This window comes from Brugia malayi (genome assembly GCF_000002995.4).
Source record: "Brugia malayi strain FR3 genome assembly, contig: Bm_v4_Chr3_scaffold_001, whole genome shotgun sequence".
Taxonomy (NCBI): Eukaryota; Metazoa; Nematoda; class Chromadorea; order Rhabditida; family Onchocercidae; genus Brugia; species Brugia malayi.
In genome coordinates this window covers 7,505,139-7,518,857 of record NW_025062477.1, presented here as the reverse complement: position 1 = coordinate 7,518,857, position 13,719 = coordinate 7,505,139, and the positions used below count along the sequence as shown (strand labels likewise).

At 31.5% G+C, this 13,719-nt stretch overlaps 1 protein-coding gene across 1 annotated transcript; it reads right to left on the bottom strand.

The window, feature by feature from the left end:
- Positions 1-7,911: 7,911 nt before the first annotated feature.
- Positions 7,912-12,073, bottom strand: Bma-cri-1 (Uncharacterized protein; the record flags this gene model as incomplete). The annotated part of the gene is made up of 5 exons (XM_043080311.1): positions 7,912-8,107; positions 8,423-8,622; positions 8,896-8,991; positions 9,636-9,803; positions 12,071-12,073. The coding sequence occupies 5 exons, from the start codon at positions 12,071-12,073 to the stop codon at positions 7,912-7,914; spliced, it is 663 nt and encodes a 220-aa protein (XP_042936245.1).
- Positions 12,074-13,719: the final 1,646 nt, after the last annotated feature.

Here is a 13,719-nt window from a genome sequence, read left to right as displayed (position 1 = left end):
AACATTAACAGCAAGCAACACAATATCACAAAAATCGCCGGAGCACTAGCAGAGAGAATCGGAATTGAGGAAGAGAAGCTATGCCTTGCCCTTCCTTTTCTAACCACCATCGAGGTCCCACCCTCTGATCGGTTCTGCGGGATACGGTAGTTAGATAGTTAGGCAGGTAGGATTGATTCTCAGCTTGCTCCACTCCTCCCACTAATGATTATGATGAAGAAACAACGCGACATCATCGATGATAGCGACTTGCGACAGCAACTGCGACAACTATGGTGACTGTCACTCATTCATTCATTTTTAGTGTATGCAAAGTCTATCTGGTATTAGTCTAGTAGAAATCTGATTATAATGCGGTTAAGATAAGAGATTAAGATAAGCTTTTTACTGATAAGATGGAAGTGACAATGCAACCTGCGACTAAGGGACTCTGCGATTTAGAAGAACTTGAATTACACCTGATTTATCTGTTTGTTAAGATTGTAAACAGAGCGGAACCATTTTAATGGTTAATGATCAAAGGCAGCTTTGTCGCTGATTGCAAATCACGAAAGGGAGTGTATAGAACGGAGGCATTTGTTTAAATCAACAACTTATCACCAGTTTTTGTGATAAAGTTATATGAAGATTAATTGAGTCATGCAATTATCCCTTATCACTAATACAGTACTTTATTTAATGTAAATCATATTAGAAATAGTTTTCCAATGAAATAATGAATTAAGACGTTAAATGACCTTCCATCACTGATAATTTCATGTACTGTCGTGACAAAAGATTGGCAAAGGAAAAGAATTTGACATAATTCAAACAGACCGTAGATGGAATTTCATCTAAACATATAAAACAAAACATTTCATCAGTATTTCAAACATTTATGCAATAAAAACTAAACTAAGAGAAGGAAATACTTTTTTTAGAAATCGGTTGATGTTATGAGAACTTATTTTATTTAATCAATGGGAAAACAAATTTATTTGATTTGTATGGCCGTTCGAAGAGAATGGTAAAATTCATGTGCCGTTGATAAAAAGAGCATTTTAAACACCCATTTTAAGAATAAAGTTCCAATTAATGAAAAGCTAAGTTAAACAAGTTTAAGATAACAAAATTTATGCATTTTCGTCCCATTTTGATAGTTATAAAGCTAATTTAATGTTAAAATAAAAACATTTTTTAATACACTAAATGAAATCTTTTCTTTATAAGACTAAATCCGAATTTTAAATCTTTTCCAAGGGATATAATTACATGACAAAGACAATTAATAACTTTGTCATTTGTGTGACTATTTTCAAATTAATCTTTCATGAAGTCAACAACGAATATCTGCTTAATGTATTTTTAAATTTTCTCTGAGTTCTTAAAATGTTAACTGTATACGTAATATGTTCCATAATAATACTTTTCATAGCACAAAAGAGCTAATTTTAAATAAGAATTAAATCGTATTGAAGTTGGGAAGTAAATAGAAGTAAAATGTTGAATCCAGTCAAAAACTTTTTTTTCTAGTTTGAACAAATCTTATAATTAAATAAGTCTAACAAAAATTGTTATAACATGTAGCAAAATCTTCAGTTCAATGATAATTTCAAAAGGATATTGGATTTTGGGGAAATGTCATCAGTATTATTGCATGACAACGCTCTCCTAGCAATGATGAATGAATATCTGTTGCAATTTATAAAAAAGGAACATCCATAAATATAACTCTTTTTTTTCATCTATAGAGTCCAACATTTTGTTAACGTGTTGCTAACCAACTGATTCTGTTATTTATCATTCGATAAGATTATATAAAGAAAAAAGCAACGGACCTAAATATCTATTTACTCATTTTCGTACCATTGTTTTTTTTTTTTTTGAAAAATGCTAATAATTTAAGCATTTTTTTTCTTATTCTTACATGCATTATTTAATACAATATTTAAATTAACATAAATTTCGGGATGTGTTTAGTCATTAGTCTTATGGTATAATAAGCACATGTACAAATCAAGCAGGTAAATAAGATGTAAAATTGAAGTGAGTGTGATATTATCAGTTTGAATTTAAATTTATGTGCTAATTGTATTTTGCTTATCTAACAATTTTGGCTGTCGAATCAGTGTGTTTCTTGATTCTTTTTGACTTCAACAGTAATTCATTAATATTACTTCGCATTTCATATATCATTTATCATAAAAGAAATGTATGAATTATATTGCGATTTCATTTGCTATGATAACAATGAAAATTGCAATAATGAAAACCATAACATTGATTTCAATTGCATTAACAGTAACGATAATGTTTGTTGCATTATCATTGATTTAGAAGTAATGATAAATGATGGTAGATGAACTGATCATAACTACTATTTTAGTGATAGTACTAATTAATGTTGGTGATAATTAATGCAGTTTATTTATCGTTCTACTTGAAAATTTCATTTTTGTTGTGAACATTGAAATAGATAATTATGGTGCATTACTGATGCAGGCGATGCTATTAGATCAATATAAAATTTCAAATCAAGAAAATTACTTTTATTTATTTCTACTTTGAAGTAAAGTACAAAATCTTGGTGCTAAACTGTCACACAGTTATAATTCCTTTAGTGAAAGAATGAACGATATACGATATTGGCTGATGCCGTGGATGCGAAATGATTCACTTCAATAAAAATCTATTGAAATTGTTGCGCACATCATTCAGCTAATTAGTGTAAGTAGTCTCAGCTGATGAATAAGGATATAGAAGGAAGTCTTACCTACTCCTTCCCACCAATTATTATTACTATTGCTCAAATTTTCGCGCATGAACGATTATTAATGGGTGATGATGAAGAGAAAAGCGAAAAATGGGACCCCAAATAGATCAGAAGAACATTGACTTCTCAAGGATATGTCCTCCTTTCCACCTCGTTTCCTTACAATCTAAAACAACCTTTCCACCTGTCAAACAGCTCATAATTCAAATGTTCATTTGTTACCTGTTGTCATGTGGTACTCATACTCATTAGACAATCATTATGTTGACACTGATAACAGTCTAAAATGACTCCAGTTTCAACAATCTCAAAATTTATTTTTATTTTTAAGAAGTCATCAATGATCATCAAAAAATAATTGTTCGTTCAAGCAATGAATTGAAAGAGAATACATTTGCATTTTTCTAATCTGAAATCCTTATAATTTTATTTTCTAAGGTAGATCGTTTAATTGAATAATTTGAAATTGACAATTAATGCGAATGGAATACGAATACGTTTGCAACATGTGAAAAATTCTGTTCCAAAATTCACTTTAAATCGAAAACATTTTAAAACCAGAATTTTTCAATTCGATAAAAATAAAGTTTAAACTAAATTTTTTCCTTTTGTCAACAAACACAATATTTTTTTGGAGTAAAGGAAATGAGCCAGAAAAATGCTTGAAATTTATAAAATATATATAGCAAGAAGAGAAAGAGAAATGATTTTCTTCTTTTTCATAAGTGAATAGAAAATGATTATTTGGTTTCATAGAAGCAACGAAAAGGAGTGGTCTGGCGTCACCTGGTGGATGCTTATCGTCTCGAAATCTCACAAAAATACGCAACAAAAATAGTGAGAATTGAAAAAAGCTCCAGATTGGCTAATATAAACATCATCCAGCAGTAGAAGAAACATCAATGCTCCGTTCCATCATCATCATCATCATCATTATCATCATCATCATCATCATCGTCATCATCATCATTATCATCATCATCATCATCATCATCATCGTCATCATCATCATCATCATCATCATCATCATCATCATCATCATCGTCATCATCATCATCATCATCATCATCATCATCATCATCATCATCATCATCATCATCATCATCATCATCATCATCATCATCATCATCATCATCATCATCATCATCATCGTCATCATCATCATCATCATCATCATCATCATCATCATCATCATCATCATCATCATCATCATCATCATCATCATCATCATCACCAACCCGACCACCTTAGAAGAAACTCTGAAAGAAACAGAAAATAAAAAACAAAGATGGAATCGGGTTGCATTTCGTTTAGTAGTGTATGATACCAACTAAAACTTTCCTGATTATCTCATCTTTGATTACTTGAAATCCGGAATTCTTCTATAATCTAAATACGCCAAGTCTTTACTTCTCATTCTCCTAATTTCTTTTGATTTTGCGCTAGTACATTTTTCTTTTTTCTGTTAAATTGTATCAAATCCATCCATTTATTCATTTTTCTGTTAATTCAGAGTTTAATAATCTCATAATGTATCCATCGCTTCATACTAATTCATTTCATACTTATTTCCATAAATAGATGAAAGATAATGGAGTGTCGTAAAGCGCTTCCAAAAGTTTTAAGTTAAATTTATTTTCGAAACATTTCGAGAAGTTCAATAAATTGCAAATCAACACTGCAAAGTTTGTTCCTTTCATTTTGTATTGTCGCAAGCTAAAATTCTTGCTTATTCATTAACATCCTTTCTTCGCCATGCAATACATTCAACCCCATACTGCATGCAAATCTACAACTGTAAGTCATTTTTGCATGCGACACCGTGTAATTTTCGTTTACTTTTTTTTTCAAAAAAAAAGAAAATCTTACCTATCAGTATGTACGTAAATTTATTTACTTAAGCATCGCCACAGGATTATTGCTGTGTTTATTCAATGGCACACTGTCCACACAACATGCAAATCCTATTGTTCTAACATCAAATACTAATGGTACTTTTCTTTCAGAATGACGAATGTTCAACACATACAGTAAACATTTTGGTAAACATTTATTGAGAATATATCATTGAATGGTTGATGAAATTCGTATGAGAAACATAAAAGTAAAGAGGATGATTTATGTTTGTTACACGTAGAAAATCGACTTTTCTTTTTTGATCAGCTTTCCTATCTGGATGTATTCGATCTTTTTTTGCTAATGTATGACACTTTTCTTTTAACTATTAGGCCAGATGACCATCTAAATTCAAAAACACAAGAATTAACTTTTTATAATACATGTTATTAGATCTTAAAAAGGTTATACAAATTTTTGTGTGCATCCGCTCCTTTTAAGCTCAATGATCAAATGTTTTATCACTTTCTTCCTTGTCATTAATCATTTATATGAAATAAGGGACTCAGAAATTCCAAAGTATTAAATTCATGCAATAAATCATTGCGTTGTTATTATATATGATTATTTGCTGACCCATATGATATGATGTAACAACTGAATTTATCAAACACAAAATATTGAAAAGGAATGAACATCAATTCAACAAGAAATTTTTTGAGAAATTTAAATTTATGAGTGACAGAATGATTTGGATGAAGTTGTGACAAATCATCTGACTACTGGTTGAAAGGCGAACAATATAATGATGAGGGATTGAAAGGTGAAAGATGATTACATGAGGATCTCGGCAGGAGGTCGGCCACGAACTGCTTATCCTCCTAACCTTCTTAGTTCTCCCTTATTTCATGAATTTGATCCAATGCGATTATTTATCGGGGTTATTTGGGAGCAACACGAGTCTATTTAGATATCATCATACTAATATCTTCCTTGACTATATTATCAAAACTCTAGATAGGTCAAAGTTCATAACTAAGAAAAAGCTCTAATGTAAAATATCTTTGTTTAATGTATTTGAGTAGAAAATTTGTTAATTCAGCAATACAAGATTATCATTTATAAAGTGAAAATATTAAACGATATTCATATAAAATACTCATATCGAATAACAATAATCAGTTACTCAAGTTTAAATAAGAATGAATTAGGAACTCTACTTTTTGCTCTCATTTTACAATTGTTAAATTTCAAATATATATAATGAAATATACATTATCATAAACATTATAGAAAAAGAGCCAGCTTACTGTAATCCCTACATGATGCAAATTTCTTTTGTATTTCATCAGAATTTGTGCAAATGTAAATAACATCAACGGACGTTTTTCGTTTCATGAGAGTGCACAAATATCAGGTATAGTTTATTCATCTGCAACATTTTCATTAACTTAATCAGATCAGTTACCAGATTTATACATATTATACTTACCGGAATGATTGTGATTAGGAATGATTAGGAATAATATGACGAAGTATGACTCGGAGTAAACAAACTGTATATGTGCCTTTTTTCCATAATTTTTCGAAATATAAGTAGACAAATGCGATAATTTGAAGAAATAAGTCATACTGTCTAATGCATTCCTGTTTAAAAAAGCGTATTTGTACTTAATTTAAGAGTCACAGTAGTCATCGATGTTCGATCTTTGTTCGACAAAGTGGAAAAGGTAATTACGAACACCGTCATTTTCACTTTTCTTTTTTTGAAAAGAATGATCGGTGCTGAAATGTGTTAATGATTAGGAATAATATGACGACAGTATGACCATTACCAGATCTTATAGTATGATAGTCAATAATGACGATCTTCCTTTAATTCATTTGAACCCGTCTCCCTCTTTAAATCAGTCGATGATTACTTCTTATCAGGTTTCTATAAAATTCATTACTAAATGAATGCTGTAAAATTTGCAATCTGTTACAAACAAAAAAAATCTTACCAAAACCTGTGATAGAAAATCAAACGATAAATATCGGAAGCACGACGTTCTTCAAGCGTATTCTTCCCCAAATATCGATTTGTTTTACAGCTTGGTTACAAGTCAAGCCATCTTCATAGTATTACTGGATTAGCAAAAATACTTCACACTTCAGGACAGTATTAAATAAGATTAAAGTTACGCTGAATGATGCAACTCAACCATGTCACAACTGATATCAACGTTGATCAGGTAAAATCAAATTCAGTCACTCTTTGCGATCCAATCTTATTTCTGGATCAGGTAATAGGGATCAGAAAAGTGACTGATGTATATAAAGCACTATCAGCTGTTACGGCAAATGATAGAACTGTAACAACTGCAATTTTACAACAAAGTAAATAGTTCAAGACCAGTAGTCATTCTGATTTATTAAATATACAATATTTACATCAGCGCCTATGTATTACAAGATTCAGCAATAAGGCCTGTAATTTTCGAAATTTTCTTCAAGTATTATAGTAATAACTTTTTATATACAATTAATGTGTGTAGGAAATAAAGAAATAAGTGAAAAATTTTGATGCGTACATACAGGAAAAAGCAAAAACTAAATTTAAGAGCTGGAATTAAGTACAATGTAAATCAATTCCTGCCATTCTGGTTGAGAAAAAAAAAAAAAAAAAAAAAAAACGAAATCAGGAAATGGAGAATAAACTATCCTAAAAATACTTTGTCGGGATTTATTATCCCAAAAACACTACAAGCAAATATAAAGGAAATTATGATACAATAACAATTTGAGGTAGAAGAAATTAATGAGGTATGCTTGCTAAAGTTTTGTTTTATGCATATCCGTAAAATTTAATTTCTCAAACTTCTCATTTCATTGCTTAATACTATAGATAAATAATTACAGATACTGTCGTTCCCACTTTTTTAAAAAAGATAATAAGTAACTGCTATATATTAATAATTAAAAGTAATCTAACAGTTTTAGTAATGACCAGTACAGTATTTCTTAATTTTATAGGTGGCCTTTAAATTCATTTACGTATTCATAACAATCAGTTTTTTCAAACAGTGTTACTTCCTATTATGACTCTAGCAAATTCAAAGTATCATTTATATGAAAAAACTTCAATAAAGAAAAAAAAAAAACTGAATCCAACTTCACTACAAGAGTGACAGAATCCTAAATTTGCTATCACTTGGAGAATTTCTTTAGAATGCAAAAACACAAAAAACACGAAAATCTAAAAATACAAACAGCATATCAACAATGCATAACAAAATATTATTTGCTTCATACTGCTCCTAATATTTATACTCTTTTGCATATTATGTACATATAAGCGACAGTGCACGACAATGTCTGCAAACTGGTATACAACAAATGGTACTTGACAAAACGTCGTAAGTGTACAGTGTTCCTACAATTAACGCCGAACCAAGAAACCATCCACTGTTACCACAACCGGGACATTTCCACTCGGTGTGCATGCATGTGATGCAAATTGCATGCAAATAACCAGTCCTGAAATGAAAATTCCTTCTTTGGCCTACTTCGAAAGTCACAGAATAAATATATTTGATGCAGCAAGAAGTCTAACATGAACAACCGTTCATTTGCATTGTACTAATTTTGGGAAATTAACTCCAAAATCAGTAGAGTTCAGATTTTAGAAAAAATACAATCAAAATGTTACCAAAGAAAGCATATGGTCACTGAAGAATTGATAACTCAAGAAGTGCACAACATAGTAGTTACGAAGTATATAACAGACAACGACACGAAGGTTATAATAGAGTGGAGAAGATCTGAGGTGAAGAAATGCAAACTTGCTTGGACTCAAATTTCATGCTAACTGCAACTTTGGAGTGTTGTACTGGCGAAAGAAAGAAGGTACCATCGATGAGCGGATATCTGTCGTAAACAACTAAATTTCGCTCACAAAGAACGCACGGTACTGTTCGACAGTTGTGCGTTCCGAGAGCACGAAGTACGGATAACCTTGTATCATCGCCACCTTGCGGACAGTCATCTTCCATCTAAAATTTAATTTATTAGAGCTATTCTAAATTCTTCCACCCATTTACTTTTTGTTTGTTGTCTTTATCAAAATAAATCTAGCAATTTTACTTATGTCAAATAACCAAACCATCTTGAAACAATGATATAAAATTAATTTAAACAAATGATATAAAATTAATTTAAACCTCATTCATTTATCAGCAAAGTTCATCATAACTGTACAAAAATATCTTTCTAAAATATCAATATAAAGAGAGAAAACAAATCAAAATCGAAAAATAAATTTAAACCTTTATATGAAAACCATTTAAGCGTGCACGTGGTAATGCCTCTTTGACATATTGCATATCCTTCCGCCTTTCGAAAATTGAACCCGTTTTTCGCACCTGCAATGCAATAGCTGACGTTTTGAAAAACTGCACCAGTAAGCTGTCATAAAACATCACTGTATCTCATATACATTAGACATGTTAATCGAAACTTCAACTGGTCACTATGGTCACTATGTTTCACCAACTGACACTATGTGGTAAGTTGGTGAAACAATGGAGTATATACTACCACAAAGGTATAAAACAAGATAAGTTCAATTCTTTCAGAAAAATGATGCACGTATATCACATTTTATGTAAGTTCTGCAACATATACCTTTGTCCAATAATTTCCCACCACTTATTTATTATAGGCTTTTTTTCTTGTTATTTTCATTTCTAAATGGACAAGCGAATCCTTTAAAAAGCGCAAACCCTCCTTGCTAGCAATTATCAATTAAAGCAGAAAAGCAATATGAGCAGTTAGCATTTCACTACATAAATCTGTTCCAGCAGAAAACGCTATACTGATAAAATCGTTCTAATTTCAGATAACTGCTAAAATTTACGCAGGTAAACTTATTTTGATTAATTTTTGAGAGCAATCAACAAAAGATCATCTCTGAGCATTATTTTCAATTGTTCGAATCTAATATTATCATCTTTATTCCATATAGCGTGCTGTTGACTGCTTTTTGAGTGAGCATATGGATTCTCACTTGTTCATCTTCAAAAAAGTTATATTTTTCGCCATTTTTTTTTGCCAAAACGCTTGTCAAGGCGGAGCGTATTTTCGAATCGTTACCAATGGAGCCTTCCCGTACGATCGCTTTCTCCTCACGTGAACCAATTCGATTTCGAAATTCCGTTTCTGGCGTTTCGAAAACCTACAAATAAATTACCTTCAAGTATCAGAAAAAAACAAAAAAAAAAAGCTGAATGCAAATAGATTTTTACTGTTAGCATTTGATAAACACGTATCTACAACATGTATGTACAACAGAAAATTTGAGCTTCATTCAAACTAACCTTTTCTCAATAAGGTAATCGAAACTTCCTCATATATCTCCGCACGACATAAAGTGGTTTCAGTACAGTTCAACAATTTTCATTTAGAAATTTAACTAAAAGTAGCAGACAAAATGCGCTGAATCTTTCGCCACCTGTTTGGTGTACTGAATACGATGTGCTGGATGATAAGGTACAAACAAACAGATTAACATGGTAAGGAGTGCTGCAGCCTAACCACTTCCTTCCTTCATCTTTCCCGGACGATGACATTCATCCGCTAGCTGCTCTTATAGTTGTTTCCCCATTTCTTAACAGCCCATTTTCTTACCAACCAACTTTCGTTTACTTTTATTTTGCAAGATAAGACCAGAGATGAAAATATGCGATCCTTAAGTTATCAACAACTAACCCAGCAAACGATTAAAATCATGTTAATGAATATGGGTGATGTTGCTTTCTTCAACAAAATTTACTCCAAATCAAATTGAACTAAATCAAAGAGCTTTCCCTCTCTCTCTCTCTCTCGTCCTATCTCTGCATTATTTATAGTTGTAGGCTTCCTTGTTTTCCTTATGTGTCATGTGAATATGTTTACATCATCCGAATTACAACCGCCAATACTAAATTCTTAATGAATTCAAATGAAAAATACTCTTAATACTCTTGTTTAACAAATATATAAATATTCAAAACAATTATGAAATCTTTATATGAACGAATAGCAGATATATTCATATTAATGTGTTTATGCATGATATCGTGAAGCATGAACTTTTGCTTATCAGTAGACTTTTGTTTATCATTTATGTGATTTGGAGAAGAATAGGATTGAAGAATTATTTTGTAAATGAAATACTCTCACATCCTTAAGAATACTAATATTAATAGACTCAAATCAGATTGGAATATAGAACTTAGCAGCATATGACATATCAATGAGTATTGATCAACAGAGGCAGAATTACATTTTCATTCCATTATTATAGGATACTGTTCAAATTTTTATTCGAATTTTAACTCTCCAAAAGAAAATAAAAGTAATTATAACGATTGCTGAATGATGATTATTAATAAGAGGTTATGAGAAGAAATTCTGTAGAGATGGTTATTTGCCGATAAGTTTATAGATGGCAAGTAACTTCAACGCGAAAGGCGACAATGTCATCGATTATGCGATGAACTTCCAATCCACATCATATTTTGTAATATCAATGAATTAAAGATCTTAATTTTTTTTTTTTTGAATTCGTTTGATAGGACAAGTGACTCGAAGTTTTAAAGAAAAATTGATAAAATGTCATTCATTTATGATAACAAACTGGCTATTCAATTGTTAAGAGAAAGAAATCCCCTTCCTTATACATTCCGGAAAATGCCAATTCATTTGAGCGAAAACATTCCACTCGTAAAATTTCTTTTCCTTTTTTGTTAAATAAACAGCTAGCTAACAATTCTGGTTGTTGTTCCCTTTTTCAGAAATACGATTCCTTACAAGCCAAGAATGTCAATTACAGAAAGCAATTAATAACAAAAATAAAATTGCCTATTATCAAAAACAACTTGCCTAACTGTACAAATGCAAAGAAGAAAAAACCTCCAAACATTATTGTCATCATGGGAGAGACACAAATAACAAAGTAAAAATACTTGCATTTCGCTATTTTTAATATTGTAAGACGAAGTACAGAAAAAAAAAAAAAAACATCAATGTGATGTTTTTTTTAATAGGCTAACGAGATAAAATATTGACAAAAATGTAAAAAAATTTCTTTAACTCAAACTGTAGAAATTCAATTTCTCATCGTGAAGGGAGCAGCCAATATTGGAAGTAAAGGAGAAGTAGCGCTAACGGAAGTGTAAAGTACTGAGTGTTATTTGAAGACTGTCACAATTCTGAAGAAGAAAAGACAGCATTTGGTTCAGGTAAAAAGCAGATAGATTAAACATAGTAATAGGATTCTAATTATTGGTCTTCTAATAGAAAATAGAGGAGCCTCTGGAGGACAAAACTGACAAGCATCCACTAAAAACCGGAATGTCCTTTGCTGTTTGCAAAGGAATTCACCACTAAAAATTAAGCTATTGGAAATAATAATGTTGCTGTTAAAGAGAAACAAAAAAACTTGATCAAATCAAAACTAACCATAACTTTTCTTGACCACAAGAGTAGAACTGATCTTAGCTTTTAAAAATCCCGTAAAACGGGAGCAAATATTAGATCGATGTACCACTGATGAACTATACCGCTTTCCAAATTCCTTTTTTGAAATTCTGAAAAGGAAAAAAAATAAATTCTCAAAATTTAATACAATAATATTTAGCAAACAAAAAACGACTGTTTATCACATGTCCATAGTAGGAACGGAAGACTGAACTAATGAACTTATCGTATTCTACTCAGTACAGATCACTATGACAGCAAGTTAATTAAATAATTAACTAACGGAAACTGTCTTACCAACATTGAAATGTATAAGAAGAAAATTTTGAATTATCGTCAGTGATTTATTCCATGAAATATCTTCAAGACGTATTCCATCCCAGAAATGCCATGGGACTAGCCTGACTGGTTAAAAGAGCGAGATGTGCAATATCAAACAGATATCATTTTCCATCTCTAGGCAACATAAAGGTTGAGGACACACAGAGACAGTCAGACAGACGCACACATCCATACAGGTACATCGTTTAGTAATCAAAACAACCCAGAGAAAAGCAAACTTTTTTATTCAAAAAATAATTCGAAGTAGGTAGGTGGTATGGTGAAGCTGTCTGCCTTCCAAGTTGTAAATAAAAACAAGCAGTGCGGGAGGACTGATATGTCCCTAACCACCCGACGCACCCTCACATGAATTTTACTTATCATTTTCTCTGGGTAAGTAGATGGATGAGTAGGTGGGTAGTTTAGTTGGGGGGAGAGGGGTGGGGTAGATGACAAGAGAAAATATCAAAACACGGCTTCAGCTTGCATCACAATTTCGCTGAAAAAATACGCATACGTATACATACATATGTATATATATGCACACATACATACATACACATATATAACATGTACATGCACGCACACACATACAGACACAGACACACATACACATGCATACATGTGATTACGTTAGGGTGGCAGGAGGGAAATAGTAAACATGATTGGTTAGAGGAGGATAGAGGATCAATAACAATGGGCTGTTGCAGGTGTTACTGTTAGCTTGTTGTCGTGATGAAGGATGATTAGTTGACTTGGAAAAGGCAAATCCGTCACTCATATTTTATCAACTAGTAAAAATAGGTATCTCTTATCTATTAATCCATTGTGTTGCGAATTGGTACAGGTGGACAAATCATTGTGATCCAGGGTAAAATGTTATTAAACAGTATGATTGATACGTCATGGGAACTAAGTGGAAACTTTTGTTGGAATTTTGTAAGTTGGCGTAAGAATATATTCTCTAGTACCATAGTTAATTCGGTGCTTTTCAACTCTTAATTTAAATAAATGCTTATGGAAATTCGATATTCAGAATTCCAAACAACATCATTCATCACTTATCTCAACTCAAGATCTGCAGCAATACTTTTCAAAGAGCAGGTTTACTCAAATTTATGTTGGGTGAAGAACAGAGTTTATGTACAAAGCTATCACATAACTTGTGCAGTTAGATTTTAACTGGATTAAGATATATAAGAACAAATGATGTTGTTACAAATTTGTAGTAATGAAAGCTTAGAGAGACCAGCTCATGGCTTCGAATGACTTGCAACTCAGAAATTTGTTTGCCTTACTTAACTTTTTTA